This window comes from Nerophis lumbriciformis, linkage group LG02 (genome assembly GCF_033978685.3).
Source record: "Nerophis lumbriciformis linkage group LG02, RoL_Nlum_v2.1, whole genome shotgun sequence".
Classification (NCBI taxonomy): domain Eukaryota; kingdom Metazoa; phylum Chordata; class Actinopteri; order Syngnathiformes; family Syngnathidae; genus Nerophis; species Nerophis lumbriciformis.
Genome location: NC_084549.2, coordinates 13,310,941 through 13,332,539, shown reverse-complemented (window position 1 = coordinate 13,332,539; position 21,599 = coordinate 13,310,941). Strand labels below are relative to the sequence as shown.

Here is a 21,599-nt window from a genome sequence, read left to right as displayed (position 1 = left end):
CTGACACCACCAGATGGCAGTATAAGTGTCCACATAAGCGGCCATAAGACCCCAATTCAGTAGTGTACACAATTTTGGAAATAAGAGCTAAAAGGTGCTGTCCACGCATGTGGCCACTAAGCCTTTAGTTAAATAATTAAATTTATTAAAGACTAATTCCGTTAGTAATTAATTTCCTTTTTTTGGTAAAGTAACGAATAAATATAATTAATTACTTTTTTAAAGTAATTTTCACAACACTGGTAATAACACATCGGTATTATTAAGTTGAGCTACCAAAGTACTGAACTGAATATTTTGGCTAACTGCATTACAGAGAGAACTAAGAGAAACAGTCCTCACTATGACGAGAAAGTACAACCACGTTATAAACATATTGTTAAGGCGTATATGTACTGTACGTGGGTGTGTGTTATTTGACAAACTACATGTGTTGTAGAATGGAGAAAAGGCCCAGAGCCCATCAGAGTTCGAGTGTCCCCTTGGATGGACTTGGGAGGACGAGTGGACTTTTGACAGCAACAGAGCTATCGATGAGAAAGGTACAATTAGAAAACAACTCTTGAAAATTACTCCATTAATGTGTTTTATAATTCTAGGCTGGGAGTATGGCGTGACTATTCCGCCTGACGATAAGCCCAAATCCTGGGTGGCAGCAGAAAAGATGTACCATATTCATCGCAGGAAGAGGCTCATAAGACCCAGAAGGAAGATATCTGATAAAACAATCATTGATGTAAGGAGTTGTGGATGTGACAATTGATTGTTAAAGAGGCTGTTTGCAAGCGGATGATAGAGGGCGCTAACTTTCCAAAGTGTTGTATCATATCAGGTCTGGGCAATTATTTTGACTCGGGGGCCACATTTAGAGAAAAAAATGTGTCTGGGGCCGGTATATCTATTTTTAGGAACACTAATACAAAACCTCACAATAATGTCTGATTGAATGCTAAAAACGTTATGACAGACCGCCTTAAAAATACGTAATGGAATTGTACATTTCTCTATGAACGATAAAACACTGAATATTGACAAAATATGAATGTCACACCCCCTTTCGATCGACATATTTTACAATCGAGTGAAACGCGACAAAAATGCAACAAACAGCGAAGGGTACAAAATAAACCCACCTACAATCTGATATATCTGATATATCACTAAGGTTTAGAACTTTGTTGTGAAAATCGCATTCCGCGTCTGTGGAAACGCTTCCCACCCACACTGCTTGGTGCCTCGTCTGAGCTGCTGTGACGTAGATTACCATTGTAACTAATTAGATGACCATAGTAACTAATTAGATTACCATAGTAACTGGTATATCATCCAAAAGCGCAGATTCCAACCATTGAAAGACTTAGTATAGTTGAAGACTTACGGTCATTAGAAAACAACACTGCACATCATAATGACAGCTACACGTTCCATCTTAAAGATCTAAAAAAAAATATTTGGGAATGTCCGGCGGGCCAGATTGAAAAGCTTAACGGGCCGCATGTGGCCCCCGGGCCTTAATTTGCCCAGGTCTGTATTGCATCCTGCCCTCTTCCGGCTTTTACCCAGTAATGATGTCACGTAACTAAAACCATGCACAACTCACAGCCTTGTGTGTTGTTAGCTGAGGATAGCAATTTGGCAAAGTTTAGCTCCTAACATTGGCTATCATTGAATATATATTCCGTCATAACAACAGCATGACTGCAAATTGTTAGTTGCTTTTCTTGGACTGCTTTTGTTTATGTGCACACAGACAGCGGTGAGCGACAAACTTGATTCAATATAATTAGTAATTGTAAACAATATAGAATTAGGATATTTGATATGTTCTAATAAACCACTAATGTTAATATAAGATAGCCGTCGGTGTTCTTGTTATATACCGTATTTTCCGGACTATAAGGCGCACTTAAAATCCTTTTTTTTCCTCAAAACTCGACAGTGCGCCTAATGTACGGAATAATTCTGGTTTTTCTCACCAACCTCTAAGCAATTTTTTTTTTGGTACATGATGTAATGATAAGTGTGACCAGTAGATGGCAGTCAAACATAAGAGATACGTGGTAAGAGGTATGGCAATATCACTCAAGTAAACAACACCAACATTTTATATGTTCCATTGAAAATATAGAACATTACACACGGCTCTGAAAAATCTATCAAAATGTTTTAGTACGACGTTGGTAAGCTATGAAGCCGCAGCGCTTGGTGGATTGTCGGCGCATTAAACATATGAGTATTATTATGGTGTGTGTATAAGGTAAGACATATTATCTGGCGTTTTGTTTCGCAATATTATGCAAAATAAACTTTTCTGGTACCTGCTGATCTGTATTGGGGATCTTTATAAATCCTGACAAATTGCGCGTGTCCGCCTTTGTAGTCCGTGCCAACTCCGTAGTCGATAAGCTTCTTCTTTTTCTCTATCTTGTTATGGGACATTCATCCTCCGCTATTGTCATTTCTAATATGAAGTAGTGTAAAGTTATAACTTATATCTGTCAGTAAACTCGCCATGAAAGCGTTAAAACATACCGGTGTAGTGAGTTTACATTATTCACCCAAGGAACTTTAGTTATTAGAGTTCCGGTCGGACGTTTTTTCACGGTACACATTTGTGTACCTTGTTGTTGTTTCCGGATGAGAAGATGCTGCTCCGTTATTGATTGAAGTAAAGTCTGAATGTCATAAAACAGTTAGCTCCATCTTTTGACACTTCTTCCACTGCCATCCTTGCACGCTACACCGCTACAACAAAGATGACGGGGAGAAGACGCTGTCGAAGGTGAGCCACGTAAATAAGACCGCCCACAAAACGGCGCATCCTGAAGCGACTGTCAGAAAGCAACTTGAAGATGATCTGTAAAACATAATCTATGCAACATTTTGACCAAAGAACCATCATTACATGTTATGTAGATCACAAGGAAGTGTTTTACATTTAGAAAAAAAATTAAAATAACATGTCTCCTTTAATGCGCCTTATAATCCGGTGGGCCTTATATATGAAAAAAGATCGACAATAGACCATTCATCGGCGGTGCGCACTTTGGTCCAGAAAATATGGTATTATGGTTTAAAAAATGTAATTTGAACAAGTTGAGAAGAGCACCTTAAATGTGATCATCCGAAATGTCATTCTTAACGACTCGTCCTCCACAGAGGCGTGAGACAGGAGAAGGCTGGGAATATTCTTCCCTGATTGGCTGGAAGTTTCACCGGAAGGAACGCTCCTCTGACACATTCCGCCGTCGACGATGGAGGAGGAAGATGGTGCCATCGGATCGAATCGGGGCATCTGCCATCTTCCGATTGGAAGGTGCACTGGTGAGTGAATGCTCAGTGCAGTCGCTTACATGCACAGTCGAACCTCGATTTACAAACCCCTATATTTGTGAACTTTTAGATCATGCCAAATATGTGTGCAAACACGTCGTTCATTAATCTTGCCATTTTGTGCTTGCTCGTATTGAAGACATTGAGGAAGCCGGCTTCCTACCTTAGCAAGTTTTTAATTGTGATGAGAACGGACTTTTCTGGGAAAATATGCCAAAGCGGACTTATTTCACAATTGAGGAGAAGACTACCTCTCTCTCGTTGCGCACACACGGCCACTCCCCCCTGCTCCCTCAGATTAATTCTCTCCGTCTGTCATACTTACCAACCTTGAGACCTCCGAATTCGGGAGATGGGCGGGGTGGGGGGGTTGTTATTTCTTATATATATATACATATATATATACATATATATATACATATATATATATATATATATATATATATATATATATATATATATATATATATATATATATATATATATATATATATATATATATGTATATATATATATATATATATACACAGTATGTATATGTATATATATATATATATATATATATATATATATATATATATATATACAGTATATATATATATATATATATATATATAATCCGTTCATGAATAAGTATATCCGTTCGGCCACCGTGTTCAATGGAGAAGTCTGATCTACAAAATGTGCAGGCAGCATACCCCTTCCCCCTCGAGCTGTCCTGGATGAACTGAAATTATTTTTTCCAATAATTTTGGAACTTGCAAGCATACTTCTTCTTACTCGTTGTCGCCATGACTCTTCTTCGTTCTTCTGCTTCGTCTCTGTTATGTTTTTGGACATTACTACTTGCCGTAGTTTTGAAGCAATGCATGATGGGAATCCGGATGTTGTGTGTCAGTGTATTAACGTGCCGGCTAGAATAAACACACGCTGAGAAAAAGCTCTGTGCCTGCCTACTTTATGGGTTATAGATAAACCTATGGATAACGGAGACATATATAATAGTCTCCTTTTCAGGTTGTAGAGGACGCTAAAGGCAGTGCCTTTAAGGCACGCCCCCAATATTGTTGTCCGGGTGGAAATCAGGAGAAATTCGGGAGAATGGTTGCCCCGGGAAATTTTCGGGAGGGGCACTGAAATTCGGGAGTCTCCCGGGAAAATCGGGAGGGTTGGCAAGTATGCTGTCTGTGCTCATTTCTCTCCTCATGAGGAGCAGCTCACAGAAGGACCTTTGCTGATGTTAATCAGAATCAGCTTTATGTAATGTAAGTGGATTTTACTTACTTTTTAAAAGTGCTTATTATTGTAGCAATATGGTTGTTAAAGTTAAGGACATTTGTGATTTCTGATCGTTTGTGAGGGCACCAAAAGGACTTCTCTGTGTGTGTGCGCATGTTGGCAGAGCAGTGCATGCCAGACTGCAGCTTGTTGTTGTTGTCGTTGTTTCAGCTTATTATTAACAACATGGTTATTCATGACTTCCTTGTTATGTTTGTTTGATATACATAACTGTACAGCACTTATTATTGTTTTTAGTGTGTACATACCCTCACTCAAATAGGGACTTTGGTTGAGGCTGGAACCCATTATTCATATTTACATTGTTTCTTATGGAGAAATGTACTTCAATATACGATTTACGAGCCCTGTTGAAGAACCAAATATAGTTCATAAATCGAGGTTCCACTGTACACTCTAAACAGGACCAGGAAGTCTGCCTATACAAAGTTATCACCCTAAATGATCCAGTTAACCCCTTTATTCAGTCTCCTGTAGGGGAAACAAATAACTGCCCAGGTCTGTAGTTACTGTCGCCTCGGGTCAAATAACATTGCCATTAACATCTGTGGCTGTAGGCACCCTCCAATGTAGTTTTATTGACTACACAAAATGGCAGTAGCTGCATTTGAAGTATCATGAGTGGTAGTCATCTAACATCTTTATTTACCTCTGCATGCAGATGAAAGTGTTGGTTGGGCGTCTCAGCTGTTGCAATTAACTCATCAGCTGTACTTATGCTGACTACGCAGTTTGCTCCCTACCGCGATTACAACATTTCTTCTGTTGCTGCTGTGTTGTGCAATAAATGATCGGTGTCCAAAATTCGCCCCGCAGGCGTTTTCAATATGGCCTGCGACGTTTCATGAGTTTGATGAGGAATCTGGCTTGCGGGGTGTTTTAATTAGCTTTATATGTCTGTCAGACTTATTGCTGCGTCTCTGCCTCATCTTGTGAACAACGTGACTAAACCATGAATTATGCGTACGGGAGAATGTAGCACAGCATTTACTTACATGAGCCAACCCAGACAACCTTCCCTAGTAATGGTGAAAACCAAAAAAATTGCAACCAACATAAAAAGTCATACATAACGCAACCTGCTCACTGAACTTTGTCGATATTATAAAAAATATGTCCACACACCATAACAATTTAAAATTACGCCCATTTAAAACCATTATAATGGTGCATGATGGGAAAAAATGCAAAACAATCTCTCTGCATTTATCCATGTTTGGCACATTTTAGCTGCTTGACATTTCTGATTGATTACAAAACTTTAAGGAGGTCGTCAGAAAAGTAAACAGGGTAGGAGTCGAACTTTCACACACTCTTAATATCCAATTATATTAATTATACATCCATTATGTTGATATAATATGCACACACATACACACACACACACACACACATGTGTAAATATGGTAACACTTTAGTATGGGGAACATATTCACCATTAATTAGTTGCTTATTAAAGTAACAAAGACTTAATTTGGACACTACGGGAAAATAGAGGGGTTAGGGTTAGGGTTAGGGTTAGGATTAGGGTTAGGGTTACTAATAAGCAATAATTCTGAGGTTATTGAGGGAAGACTCTTAGTTAATGGCTTTCTGGTTGTATAATAAGGCCATGCAGAATAAGGCATTAATAAGTACTTAATAATGACTAATTAAGAGCCCATATGTTACCAATTTGCATGTTAATAAGCAACTAATTAATGGTGAATATGTTCCCCAAACCGTATATATATATATATATATATATATATACCTGGGGATAGGTTGATTGGCAACACTAAATTGGCCCTAGTGTGTGAATGCAAGTGTGAATGTTGTCTGTCTATCTGTGTTGGCCCTGCGATGAGGTGGCGACTTGTCCAGGGTGTACACCGCCTTCCGCCCGATTGTAGCTGAGATAGGCTCCAGCACCCCCCGCGACCCCGAAGGGAATAAGCGGTAGAAAATGGATGGGATGGATGGATGGATGTATATATGTATATATATATATATATATATATATATATATATATATATATATATATATATATATATATATATATATATATATATATATAATATATATGTATGTATGTATATATATAATATATATAAGTACAGTATGTATGTATGTATATATATATTATATATGTATGTACATATATATTATATATGTATGTATGTATGTACATATATATTATATATGTATATATGAATATAAATATATGTATATGTTGTTACTTTACAATCAGGCAGTCGGCTTTTGGCCCTTGACCAAATTTTTTAGTCCAAGGCGGACCCCAAGTCAAATAGTTTTGATCATGTGGTCACAGAGAGCTGCGGTTTTGTCTTTCCACCAAAAAAATCACAAGATATATCTTGTATTCCAAACAAATGTTAGCCAATGAGGTTGTTGCCATGACAACATGATACCCATCTGAGTCACATTTTTGTATGTGGCTGTTCCTTTTGTTAACAAATGAGTCACAAAGTTGGAGTTCCCTTTGCCAGCTTAAGTTTTTTTCCACTTTGACACAATACCTACCAGCAGTGAAAAAGTTTTTTAAGTTTTCCTATGTGTTTTTTTTTTTGTTTTTTTGCTGTTGACAGGGGGTTGATGTTGACGAGAAGGCCAGCAAAACGGATGCTGCCAAACTATTTGGAGCCAACACACCCACAGTTTCCTGCCACTTTAGCCGTGAGTCCTCCTGTATCAGATAAAGCACATGCCCGCCGGTCACTGACGCTGATTAAAGCCTTTGTGCTGTTTCACAGACCGCTTCCTGGCTGTAGTTTTTTCCATTTTTGGAATAGTTTAGCCGAAGAAACACAAGCATTATTATGCCTTATCACATACTGTCCTGAGATTGTATTGAATTTAAAAATGCTCCATTCAGGGTCGTACCTTTATCAGCTGAGAGTGTACGTGTACCAGGCAAGGAATCTCTGTGCCATGGACAAGGACAGCTTCTCAGGTAAAAATAGAAAAATAACAATGGAAGATAGTAAATAAAGTCGGTGTATCCTGATTGTCATTGTCTGGTGTAGATCCATACGCCCACGTGTCTTTCCTTCACCTGAGCAAAACTACGGAAGTCATCAATGCTACCTTGAACCCCACGTGGGATCAGAGTCTCATCTTTGAGGATGTTGAAATATACGGAGACCCACAGACCATCGCCCACAACCCTCCAGATGTAGTGTTGGAGCTTTACGACAGCGATAAAGTGGTAGGCTTTTTAGAAGAGGCCGACACAAATGGGAATCACGGACTATGATAAGACTCGCGTTTCATCTCCAGGGTAAAGATGAGCACATGGGTCGCTGTATGTGCTCTCCAGTCGTGAAAGTCCACCTCAGTGGGGCCGTCAGCCCTAAACTACAGTGGTACCCAGTTACCAAAAAGGGACGCGGTGCTGGAGATGTACTTCTGGCGGCTGAGTTGCTGCTAAAGGACAAGGTAAACAAATGACAGCAGTAGAGATGTCCGATAATGGCTTTTTTGCCGATATCCGATATTCCGATATTGTCCAACTCTTAATTACCGATACCGATATCAACCGATATCGATATATACAGTCGTGGAATTAACACATTATTATGCCTAATTTTAATTTTAATGCCTCGCTGGATGCATTAAACAATGTAACAAGGTTTTCCAAAATAAATCAACTCAAGTTATGGAAAAAAATGCCAACATGGCACTGCCATATTTATTATTGAAGTCACAAAGTGCATTATTTTTTTAACATGCCTCAAAACAGCAGCTTGGAATTTTGGACATGCTGAGAGAGCATGAGAAGGTTGGGTTGGGGGGGGGTATAATGAAGTGAAGTGAAGTGAATTATATTTATATAGCGCTTTTCTCTAGTGACTCAAAGTGCTTTACATAGTGAAACCCAATATCTAAGTTACATTTAAACTAGTGTGGGTGGCACTGGGAGCAGGTGGGTAAGTGTCTTGCCCAAGGACACAACAGCAGTGACTAGGATGGCGGAAGCGGGGATCGAACCTGCAACCCTCAAGTTGCTGGCACGGCCACTCTACCAACCGAGCTATACCGCCCCGAAATGTGTTTGTATATTGTAGCGTCCTGGACGGAAGCGGGATCGAACCTGCAACCCTCAAGTTGCTGGCACGGCCACTCTACCAACCGAGCTATACCGCCCCGAAATGTGTTTGTATATTGTAGCGTCCTGGAAGAGTTAGTGCTGCAAGGGGTTCTGGGTATTTGTTCTGTTATGTTTATGTTGTGTTACGGTGCGGATGTTCTCCCGAAATGTGTTTGTCATTCTTGTTTGGTGTGGGTTCACAGTGTGGCGCATATTTGTAACAGTGTTAAAGTTGTTTATACGGCCACCCTCAGTGTGACCTGTATGGCTGTTGACCAAGTATGCTGGCAGTCACTTGTGTGTGTGAAAAGCCGTAGATATTATGTGACTTGGCCGGCATGCAAAGGCAGTGCCTTTAAGGTTTATTGGCGCTCTGTACTCCTCCCTATGTCCGTGTACACAGCGGCGTTTTAAAAAGTCATAAATTTTACTTTTTGAAACCGATACCGATTATTTTGAAACCGATACCGATCATTTCCGATGTTACATTTTAAAGCATTTATCGGCCGATAATATCGGCAGTCCGATATTATCGGACATCTCTACTTTCATGTCATTTTGGCGGTGTTGACAACAGAACAAATACCCAGAATCCCTTTGCATTAACTCTTCCGGGACGCTACAATATACACCCCCCCCCCCTCAACCCGCCCACCTCAACCTCCTCATGCTCTCTCAGGGAGAACATGTCACAAATTCCAAGCTGCTGTTTTGAGGCATGTTAAAAAAAATAATGCACTTTGTGACTTCAATAATAAATATGGCAGTGCCATGTTGGCATTTTTTTCCATAACTTGAGTTGATTTATTTTGGAAAACCTTGTTACATTGTTTAATGGATCCAGCGGGGCATCACAACAAAATTAAGCATAATAATGTGTTAATTCCACGACTGCATATATCGGTATCGGTTGATATCGGCATCAGTCATTAAGAGTTGGACAATATCGGATATCGGCAAAAAAGCCATTATCGGACATCTCTACTTGAAAGTATAAAAAAATCAATGGTACAAAATGTCCCTTCAATCTCATAAGGGTTTATTAAACATAACAATATTGAAAATGTAACACTGCCTTGCAGGCAAATGAGGGAGATCTTCCTCTGGCTCCTCCTCGGCGAGGGGAGAAGCTCTACATGGTTCCTCAAGGAATCAGACCTGTCGTGCAGCTCACTGCTATCGAGGTACGGCACATCAAATATCGTTCTTTCGCCTCTTTTACAGCGATTGGAAATAGGGAATAACGTTCTCTTTCTCTCAGGTCTTGACCTGGGGTTTGAGGAACATGAAGAGCTACCAGCTGGCCACAGTCGCGTCTCCTAACTTGATCGTGGAATGTGGCGGCGAGATCGTTCAAACGGCCATCATCAAGAACTTCAAGAAGAATCCCAACTTTCCTGGATCTGTACTGCTCCTCAAAGTGGTACGGGCTCATATTTTGTCCCGACTATTGGTATATTTCCAACAACTTGTGTCATTTTCCAGCTTCTCCCCAAAGAAGAGATGTACACACCTCCCATTGTCCTGAAGGTCATCGACCACAGACCCTTTGGAAGGAAGCCAGTAGTGGGCCAGTGCACCATCGACTGCTTGGAGGTGTTCAGATGTGACCCGTATCGAGTCAACAATGAAGTCTGCATGTCAGCCAGAGGTACACACACACTCACACGCTTCCAAACATTTACATTTACTGAGTCCTCCTCCCATTCTATTTTAGTGGCAATGATAGCTGCTCAGGGAGACGTTATCATCGACATCGAGGAGAGACATACAGTCAAAGCTGAGGTGAGTCATAACGCACTTACACTATGCAGATGCAAATCTTCAATGTTATCAACATGCAGTATTTATTTTGATTTCCATAACTACAGGTTCAAATTGAGAAGGTGAGTGCCTTTCTTCTTGTCTCTGACAATATACAGTCATGGTCAAAAGTTTACATACACTTGTAAACATACTTGCCAACCTTGAGACCTCTGATTCCGGGAGATGGTTGGGGGCATGGCTAAGAGGGGAGGAGTATATTTACAGCTAGAATTCACCAAGTCAAGTATTTCATATATATATATATATATATATATATATATATATATATATATATATATATATATATATATATATATATATATATATATATATATATATATATATATATATATATATATATATATATATATATATATATATATATATATATATGGGCTTCACGGTGGCAGAGGGGTTAGTGCATCTGCCTCACAATACGAAGGTCCTGAGTAGTCTTGGGTTCAATCCCGGGCTCGGGAACTTTCTGTGTGGAGTTTGCATGTCCTCCCCGTGACTGCGTGGGTTCCCTCCGGGTACTCCGGCTTCCTCCCACCTCCAAAGACATGCACCTGGGGATAAGTTGATTGGCAACACTAAATTGGCCCTAGTGTGTGGATGTGAGTGTGAATGTTGTCTGTCTATCTGTGTTGGCCCTGCGATGAGGTGGCGACTTGTCCAGGGTGTACCCCGCCTTCCGCCCGATTGTAGCTGAGATAGGCTCCAGCGCCCCCCCGCGACCCCAAAGGGAATAAGCGGTAGAAAATGGATGGATGGATGGATATATATATATATATATATATATATATATATATATATATATATATATATATATATATATATATAAAAGAAATACTTGACTTTCAGTGAATTCTTGCTATAAATATATATTTATTTTATTGTATATATATATATATATATATATATATATATATATATATATATATATATATACAAGAAATACTTTAATTTCAGTGTTCATTTATTTACACATATACTTGTTGAGTTAAGGGTTGAATTGTCCATCCTTGTTCTATTCTCTGTCACTATTTTTCTAACCATGCTGAACACCCTCTCTGATGATGCATTGCTGTGTGGCACGCACAAAAGTGCTTTCATCAAATGCACTAGATGGCAGTATTGTCCTGTTTAAGAGTGTCACAACATTGCTGTTTACGACAGACAAACTGCTTTACGGTAGACGAAAACGTGACTGCTGTTGTTGTGTGTTGTTACCGCGCTGGGAGGACGTTAATGAAACTGCCTAACAATAAACCCACATAAGGAACCGAGTTCTTGGTTCCTTATGTGGGTTTATTGTTAGCCCTCGATCATTCTACAGTTATAACGTCATTGGGCAGGCACGCTGTTTATATTGTGGGAAAGCGGACCTGAGTCCGCCTGAATTTCGGGAGATAATTTGTCCCGGGAGGTTTTCGGGAGAGGCGCTGAATTTCGGTAGTCTCCCGGAAAATCCGGGAGGGTTGGCAAGTATGCTTTAAAGAACATAATGCCATGGCTGTCTTGAGTTTCCAATAATTTCTACAACTCTTATTTCTTTGTGATAGAGTGATTGAAACTTGTTGGTCACAAAAAACATTCATGAAGTTTGGTTCTTTTATGAATTTATTATGGGTCTACTGAAAATGTGACCAAATCTGCTGGGTCAAAAGTATACATACAGCAATGTTAATATTTGCTTACATGTCCCTTGGCAAGTTTCACTGCAATAAGGCACTTTTGGTAGCCATCCACAAGCTTCTGCTTGAATTGTTGACCACTCCTCTTGACAAAATTGGTGCAGTTCAGCTAAATTTGTTGTTTTTTTTGACATGGACTTGTTTCTTCAGCATTGTCCACACGTTTAAGTGAGGTCTTTGGGAAGGCCATCTGACATCATATGGACAAAGATAAGACCTTCTGGAGGAAAGTTCTGTGGTCAGATGAAACAAAAATTTAGCTGTTTGGCCACAATACCCAGCAATATGTTTGGAAGAGAAAGGGTGAGGCCTTTAATCCCAGGAACACCATGTCTACCGTCAAGCATGGTGGTGGTAGTATTATGCTCTATGTCTGTTTTGCTGCCAATGGAACTGGCGCTTTACAGAAAGTAAATGGGACAATGAAAAAGGAGGATTACCTCCAAATTCTTCAGGACAACCTAAAATCATCAGCCCAGTTGGGCGCAGTTGGGTGTTCCAACAGGACAATGACCCCAAACACACGTCAAAAGTGGTAAAGGAATGGCTAAATCAGGCGAGAATTAAGGTTTTAGAATGGCCTTCCCAACGTGTGGACAATGCTGAAGAAACAAGTCCATGTCAGAAAATCAACAAATTTACCTGAACTGCACCAATTTTGTCAAGAGGATTGGTCAACAATTCAACCAGAAGTTGCCAGAAGCTTGTGGATGGCTACCAAAAGCGCCTAATGGCAGTGAAACTTGCCAAGGGACATGTAACCAAATATTAACATTGCTGCATGTATACGTTTGACCCAGCAGGTTTGCTCACATTTTCAGTAGACCCATAATAAATTCATAAAAGAACCAAACTTTATGAATGTTTTTTGTGACCAACAAGTATGTGTCAGGCTTGTCCCTGACAGTTTGACTGTGTTTTAGTTTTTCCTCTGCGTTTGTCTTAGTTTTCTGTCAGCGCTTTTATTTTGTCTTCAATTCCTGATTGTCTCCCTGAGTGCTGCTTCCCCTCAGCTGTGGCTGATTGGCATCTGGCCACACCTGGTGTCAATCAGCCAGCTGCTATTTAAACCTGCCTTCCCCTCCAGTCAGTGCTGGATTATTGTCATTGTCATTGTCATTACTACCTGTCTTAATACTTGTATTTGTAGCTCTGTCTACTTTTGTTTCACTCTGCTCACTTCGTGTCACAGTAAGTGTTTTTGTTTCTTGTCCACAGTTAGCCTCTGTGCTATTTGAGTTCATAGCCAAGTTTGTTCTCCGCCTTGTGCGCGCCTTTTGTTGTTACCCTTTTGTTTGTTGTTTAGCCATTGTGTTTAATTAAATCATGTTTTCTCACTCAATGCCTGACGTCATCTCTGCATCTTGGGGTTCATCAACAACAAACTATGACAGTATGTGCTCCAATCACTCTATCACAAAAAAATAAGAGTTGTACAAATGATTGGAAACTCAAGACAGCCATGACATTATGTTCTTTACAAGTGTATGTCAACTTTTGACCACGACTGTATTTGTGTTATTTTAAATGATTTCAATTGTGCAGGAAGAGGAAGCAGTAGACTGGTGGAGTAAGTTCTATGCCTCCATTGGACTGCAGGAGAAGTGTGGGCCTTACCTGAAAAAGGGATATGACACGTTGGAGGTGAGGTCATAAACACCAACTTAGATTACAGTAAATCAGTGCTACAATTTGTTGTTGGTTGTACATGATACAGCCAGTGACCTTGACTGTGTTGACTTTGGATTCATGTGTATTTCCAAAACAAAAATGTAATCAAGTGAGCCATTCATTTTGATAATGATCATAAAGAAATGTGTCTGCGGGAGGATTGTTCTGGAATCATCTTATTTGGAAAGGTGGAACGAAGGCAATGCATCAGAACGACATGAAGAGAAAAATATGGAGACCACTGCAAAAAGATGAACAGTATGCAGGATTTGTGAAAATAAATGTGCGGGCAATTTTACCATTTTTCGTATTAAAAGTAATATATACTAAAATCTGAAATAAGATAAATAATTTGTCCAACAGAACAAACACATGTACTTGCTTGTTTTAAAGTAGTGGGGTCTTCAATAGTTTCCAGGCCAAGGACCCCCAAACTATAATAGAGATGGAGCAGACACCCTCTACTTAGATATCTTAAATTACTTACATATATCTTCAATAACTGTAACTACAAACCCCAAAATCAGTGAAGTAAGGCAAAAAAAAGTGGCGCTTCGAAATTTGCGTCTTCACTGTATTGCAAACTTAAAGCATATTCTATCTATTTGGCCTAAATGAAACATTTTCAAGCATAAAAATGTATTTAAAAAATATCAATACTATTGTAATATCATCCACTAGATAACCTAAAGTCTTGTTTTCGCTTATTATGTCTACTATATTCAATTAAACGAGTGTAAAGGTGACATGAATTGTTGGTATTTTATGTCTAAAGGGCTCTCATTGTGTTAAAAAACGTACTTAGAAGGTTTTTATGCTCTAGCTATTAAAATATAATAATATGTCCTACTTTGAGTTTGAGTTTATTTCGAACATGCAAGTATACAACATGATACATCACAATCTCCAGTTTCTCTTTTCAACATGTTCGAAAAGGAGTAGGAAGAAGCAAAGCTTATTTAATCCTACCCCTTTTCTTTTACATGACAGTTGCTAAAACTTTTGTTCACTTCCTGTTCTCAATTTATTCACAATATACTCCATAAGTAATACAATAAAATAAGTAAATAAATAATAATTGGTGAAGTAAGTTACATTTCATATGTTGAGATAAGTAAGATTATTTTGTGAGTGAAAGAATGAAAGAATGGATGAGTTAAATAAATTCAGAATGTTTGTCATGGTTCTTCTTCTTTGTACTTTGTAAACACTTTAAGTTTGAAGAGTTTCTTGAAGTGGATCATATTAGTACATTGTTTGATTGCTTTGCTTAATCCATTCCATAATTTAATTCCACATACTGATATACTGAAGGTCCTAAGTGTTGTACGTGCATACAAATGTTTTAAATTACATTTCTCTCTAAGATTATATTTCTCCTCTTTTTTTGAGAAGAATTGTTGTATATTCTTGGGTAGCAGGTTATAGTTTGCTTTGTGTATAATTTTAGCTGTTTGCAAATTCACTATGTCGTAGAATTTCAGAATCTTTGATTCAATAAATAAAGGATTTGTGTGTTCTCTATATCCAACATTATGTATTATTCTAACTGATCTTTTTTGTAACACCGTTAATGAATGAAGTGTACTTTTGTAATTATTTCCCCATATTTCTGCACAATAACTCAGATATGGTAACACTAGTGAGCAGTAGAGAATATGAAGTGATTTTTTGTCTAGAACATGTTTTGCTTTATTCATTATTGACGTGTTTCTTGCTACTTTATGTTGTATATTTTTTACGTGAGATTTCCAGTTCAATTTATCATCAATCATTATACCTAGAAATTTGGTTTCATTTACTCTTTCAATTTCTATTCCGTCTATTTGTATTTGTGTTTGATTTTCTCTTCTACTGTTACCAAATAGCATTATTTTAGTTTTACTGAGATTCAACGATAGTCTGTTTTTGTCAAACCATCTTTTTAATTTATTAATTTCTTCTGTTATTATTTGTAGTATCTTCTGTGTATTCTCTCCTGAACAAAACGCTGTTGTATCATCCGCAAATAATACTAACTTTAAATCTTTTGTAACTTTACAAATGTCATTTATATATAGATTGAATAATTTAGGTCCTAGTATTGATCCCTGAGGTACACCACAGGATATATTTAGCGTTGTAGAGGTGTGTTCGCCTACCTTCACGTATTGTTTCCTGTTCATTAGATAACTTCTTATCCAGTTTAAGACTAACCCTCTGATGCCATATCGTTCTAGTTTTTTGATTAAAATATTGTGATTAATTGTGTCAAATGCTTTAGTTAGATCCATAAAAACTGCTGCCGCACATTTTTTATTATCTATAGCATTGGTAATTTCTTCTGTAATTTCAATTAAAGCCATTGAAGTTGAAACATTAGCTCTGTATCCATATTGATTTTCTTCGAGTATTCTATTTTTATTTATGAAACTCTCTAATCTGTTATTGAACAGTTTTTCAATGATTTTAGAAAATTGTGGAAGTAAGGAAACAGGTCTATAGTTTGTAAATTGATGTTTGTCGCCAGTCTTGTAAATTGGTGCAACTTTAGCTATTTTCATTTTGTTTGGAAATGTACCTGTTTGAAATGATAGGTTACTAATATACATTAATGGTCCTGAGATCTCTTCAATAACCTTTTTTATCGTTTCCATATCAATTTCATTACAATCAGTTGAAGTCTTGGATTTACATTTTTTCACGATTGTAACTATTTCCTCCTGTGTCACATTACTGAGGAACATGGAGTTGGGATTTCGCTCTATGGTATCATTATAGTCCTCAATTGAAACTGGGTCTGGAATCCTTTCTTCCAATTTTGGTCCAATATTTACAAAATAATTATTGAAGCTTTCAACTACTTCCTTTATGTTGTCATTTTTTTTATTTCCGTCTAAGAAGTATTGAGGGTAGTCCCTCTTAGTGCCATTTTTAATAATGCTATTGAGGATGCCCCATGTTGCTCTCATATTAGTTTTGTTCTTGTCCAATAATTCACTGTAATATTCTTTTCTACATAATCGTAGTATGTATGTTAACTTGTTTTTATACTTTTTGTACTTAATTTCTGCCTCTGTAGTTCTTTGTGCTATAAATTTCCTATATAGTGTATTCTTCTTCTTACAAGCATTTTTTAATCCTTTTGTCATCCATGGTTGATTATTCTTTCTCTGCTTATTACTGAGTTGTATCCATGGACAATGTTTGTTATAAAGTATTATGAACTTGTTTAAGAAATGTTCATATGCTTCATCAACCTCATTTTCATTGTACACATTGTCCCAATCTTGCTTTTGTAGCTCAATTTTGAAAGCAATCATCCTCTTCTCTGTGCACAGTCTTCGAAATGTCCTTTTGTCTTCCGTGTTCTTCTTGTAGTTTCCATCATATATTGTAAAAACTGGCAGATGATCACTAACATCGGTTATAAGTAGACCACTTGTAGTGTTATTATCAAAATCATTGGTAAAAATATTATCAATAAGCGTGGCACAGTGTCCTGTAATTCTGCTTGGCTTTGTGATTTTAGGATATAAACTGATGCTGTACATTGTATCAATGAAGTCATCAATAGACTTTTGCTTGTTAGGGTTCAATAAGTCAATATTAAAGTCACCACATAGGAAAATTATTCTTTGCCCGTTGTCCATGTAAGTAGCCTTGATCCATTCTTCAAATGTTTCTATACTTGACTTAGGTGATCTATATATACAACTGATGAATATGTTTTTGCTTTTTTCCTGACATATTTCAATTGTTATACATTCTAAAATATTATCTATAGCAAATGACATGTTTTTTACCACTTTGTAGTTCAGGTTCTTCATCACGTACACAGCTACTCCTCCTCCATTTTTGTTGTTTCTGTTGATGTAGTTTAGTTCATATCCATCCAGATCAAAATCTATTCCTTTTTTATCATCAATCCATGTTTCCGTGACAGCAATGACTTTGAAGGGTTCGTTGATGCGTTCCAAAAAGTTCTTAATATTGTTGTAGTTTGCATACAAGCTTCTGCTATTAAAATGAATAATTGACAATTTGTTATCACATTTAATGTTGCTGTTATATTGATCATCTGTATAATAAAAACAATTATTACTGAAGTGGGAGAAAAAATTTGTATCTGGATCTATATCATTTTCCAAATCCTGGTTTTTATGATCTTTGTTGCAGAAATTTTTTAGTTCCATGTTTTCTTGTTCAACAATCTTTGATGTTGTTTCAATAATCTCTATAAGTGTAGGTGGATGCAATCCTGAATCTAGGTCCTCTTGTTTAGTCGTTCCTTGGAACATAGTAGTGTTGATGCTGAATTTAGGTGCTTGTTTTCTGTCAGAGTTCATTATCATCGTTGTTGTGGAAGCTGTGTAAACTTTAAAAATTGTCCAGGTCCTTGATGTCTTGGACAGCAAGTACTCTTGCTTCTGGACCTCCATTCAGCTTGATGTAGATTTTACAGTTGGCGCTCCAAGTTCCCTGGATTTTTCCCTGCTTTCTCAAGTCGCGTGCTTTCTTGGCAATTCCAGCATTGCGTTTTGTGAGATGCTCATTCATGTACACATTTGTTCCCTTCAGCTTCTTTCCCTGTCTCAGCAATGCCATTTTAGATTTTCTGTTTACAAGTTTCACGAGCACGACTGGAGTGGCGTTGTTGTTTCTTCCGTTCAGTGGGATGCATGTTTCGATGGTATTAATGTCGATTTCAATTTCTTTTGATTGCAGAAAGTTGACCACTTGCTGTTCTGCTGAGACCATATCCATTTCATCTGGTTCACCTTCATTATTCACAGCTTTCGCATAGGATCTTGGTTTAATTCGGTGCCCTGTCACGATGATATCATTCATCCGTTTATCCTGATCCATTCCATCTATGATATTCTTCAGCATGTTGTTGTCTTCTTGAAGGATCTTTATTTGTTTGCCCATTTCAGTGGCTTCATTCTTTCTGATGGTTTTGTCAGATTGCAGACTTTCTATACATTGCTGCAGACTTTTCACATCTTGTCTGTGTTCTTCTTTCATTTCTTTCATTTCTTCTTTCCATCCCTCCATCATGTACTTCCATTCTTCTTTCATTTCTTCTTTAAAATCATGGAGTATTTTTTGTATCCATTCTTGCAACCCATCATGTCCTGTGTCCAGCCTCAAATCTTGTTCAGTCTTTCCTCTACCTTTTTTCATCGCGGCAGTCGATGACGTCAGTGCCTCTTATGTCTTAGCGGCAGTTACTTCTTTAGCAACTAGCGGTACTTTTCACTTGTTTTTTCAACAATTTCGTACCTTGCGCCGTTCAGAGATCAATTTTGGGTGTCAGCCTGTCAACTTATATCACTCTGCGACGTCGGAATCACTTTAAAACAGCTGTAAACTCGCCGTAGCTTTCGGTTGCCAGGCAACCGCTTTGAACTGCGGCAAGGCGCCGTTGGCTTGAGGCTAACGGCTCTTCCAACTCGCCTTATTTTGTGTAAAGGTGACATAAATTGTTGGTATTTCATGTCTAAAGGGCTCTCATTGTGTTAAAAAAACGTATTTAGAAGGTTTTTATGCTCTAGCTATGAACATTTAATATTAATATTAACATGTCCTACTTTGCGTAAATGTATTTACCACGCTCGGCCCGGAACCAATTAACAGCGATAAACAAGGATTTACTGTAATCCCTAAAAGGTTAAAACCATGTATTTGTGAGACTTTAAGTGTCTACCTGAAAATATTGTTTTGATTTCAAATCCATTGTGGTGGTGTCAAATCCCAAAACTTTTACCTTTATTTCATTTTCAACACAAAATTTATATTAAAAAAAAAAAAATCACTCAATAGTCTCTCAAGATCATTCCAAACAGAAAGCACAACTAAAAACAAATGAGTCATGTGGAAAAAATCTCTGTTGTTGTCCAAATACAAACCCCGTCTCCATATGAGTTGGGAAATTGTGTTATATGTAAATATAAACGGAATACAATGATTTGCAAATCATTTTCAACCCATATTCAATTGAATATACTACAAAGACAACATATTTGATGTTCAAACTCATAAACATTTTTTTTTTTTGCAAATAATCATTAATTTTAGAATTTGATGCCAGCAACACGTGACAAAAAAGTTGGGAAAGGTGGCAATAAATACTGATAAAGTTGAGGAATGGTCATCAAACACTTATTTGGAACATCCCACAGGTGAACAGGCAAATTGGGAACAGGTGGGTGCCATGATTGGGTATAAAAATAGATTCCATGAAATGCTCAGTCATTCACAAACAAGGATGGGGCGAGGGTCACCACTTTGTCAACAAATGCGTGAGCAAATTGTTGAACAGTTTAAGAAAAACCTTTCTCAACCAGCTATTGCAAGGAATTTAGGGATTTCACCATCTACGGTCTGTAATATCATCAAAGGGTTCAGAGAATCTGGAGAAATCACTGCACGTAAGCAGCTAAGCCCGTGACCTTCGATCCCTCAGGCTGTACTGCATCAACAAGCGACATCAGTGTGTAAAGGATATCACCACATGGGCTCAGGAACACTTCAGAAACCCACTGTCAGTAACTACAGTTGGTCGCTACATCTGTAAGTGCAAGTTAAAACTCTCCTATGCAAGGCGAAAACCGTTTATCAACAACACCCAGAAACGCCGTCGGCTTCGCTGGGCCTGAGCTCATCTAAGATGGACTGATACAAAGTGGAAAAGTGTTCTGTGGTCTGACGAGTCCACATTTCAAATTGTTTTTGGAAACTGTGGACGTCGTGTCCTCCGGACCAAAGAGGAAAAGAACCATCCGGATTGTTATAGGCGCAAAGTTGAAAAGCCAGCATCTGTGATGGTATGGGGGTGTATTAGTGCCCAAGACATGGGTAACTTACACATCTGTGAAGGCACCATTAATGCTGAAAGGTACATACAAGTTTTGGAGCAACATATGTTGCCATCCAAGCAACGTTACCATGGACGCCCCTGCTTATTTCAGCAAGACAATGCCAAGCCACGTGTTACATCAACGTGGCTTCATAGTAAAAGAGTGCGGGTACTAGACTGGCCTGCCTGTAGTCCAGACCTGTCCCCCATTAAAAATGTGTGGCGCATTATGAAGCCTAAAATACCACAACGGAGACCCCCGGACTGTTGAACAACTTAAGCTGTACATCAAGCAAGAATGGGAAAGAATTCCACCCGAGAAGCTTAAAAAATGTGTCTCCTCAGTTCCCAAACGTTTACTGAGTGTTGTTAAAAGGAAAGACCATGTAACACAGTGGTGAACATGCCCTTTCCCAACTACTTTGGCACGTGTTGCAGCCATGAAATTCCAAGTTAATTATTATTTGCAAAAAAAAAAATAAAGTTTATGAGTTTGAACATCAAATATCTTATCTTTGTAGTGCATTCAACTGAATATGGGTTGAAAAGGATTTGCAAATCATTGTATTCCATTTATATTTACATCTAACACAATTTCCCAACTCATATGGAAACGGGGTTTGTACTTCTGTTCTGCATCTCCAATCATGAACTGTCCCTGTATAACCTTGCAACGTGGCTTTCAGGTGTACGACCGCGAACTAGAACAAGTGGAACAGTTCCAAGGTCTCACCGATTTCTGCAGCACTTTCAAACTCCTGCGAGGAAAGACAGACGAAGATGAAGATGACCCCTCAGTTGTGGGGGAGTTTAAGGTGAGGAAGCTACTGTGCAGTGAGAGGAATTCCCGCTTTTTAACCT

General features: G+C 38.2%; 1 protein-coding gene across 2 annotated transcripts in view; it reads left to right on the top strand.

The window, feature by feature from the left end:
* The window catches only part of myofl (myoferlin like), a 96,299-nt gene that overhangs the window by 59,189 nt on the left and 15,511 nt on the right, over window positions 1-21,599 (top strand). For both annotated transcript variants that reach the window (XM_061939198.2, XM_061939280.2), the window contains 14 exons: window positions 440-542; window positions 600-736; window positions 3,160-3,324; window positions 7,222-7,309; window positions 7,509-7,586; window positions 7,660-7,841; window positions 7,913-8,071; window positions 9,806-9,907; window positions 9,985-10,146; window positions 10,209-10,374; window positions 10,441-10,508; window positions 10,595-10,609; window positions 13,772-13,870; window positions 21,425-21,553. In XM_061939198.2, the coding sequence (XP_061795182.1) occupies window positions 440-542; window positions 600-736; window positions 3,160-3,324; window positions 7,222-7,309; window positions 7,509-7,586; window positions 7,660-7,841; window positions 7,913-8,071; window positions 9,806-9,907; window positions 9,985-10,146; window positions 10,209-10,374; window positions 10,441-10,508; window positions 10,595-10,609; window positions 13,772-13,870; window positions 21,425-21,553 (1,653 nt within the window). The remainder of the gene's footprint in view (window positions 1-439; window positions 543-599; window positions 737-3,159; window positions 3,325-7,221; window positions 7,310-7,508; window positions 7,587-7,659; window positions 7,842-7,912; window positions 8,072-9,805; window positions 9,908-9,984; window positions 10,147-10,208; window positions 10,375-10,440; window positions 10,509-10,594; window positions 10,610-13,771; window positions 13,871-21,424; window positions 21,554-21,599) is intronic.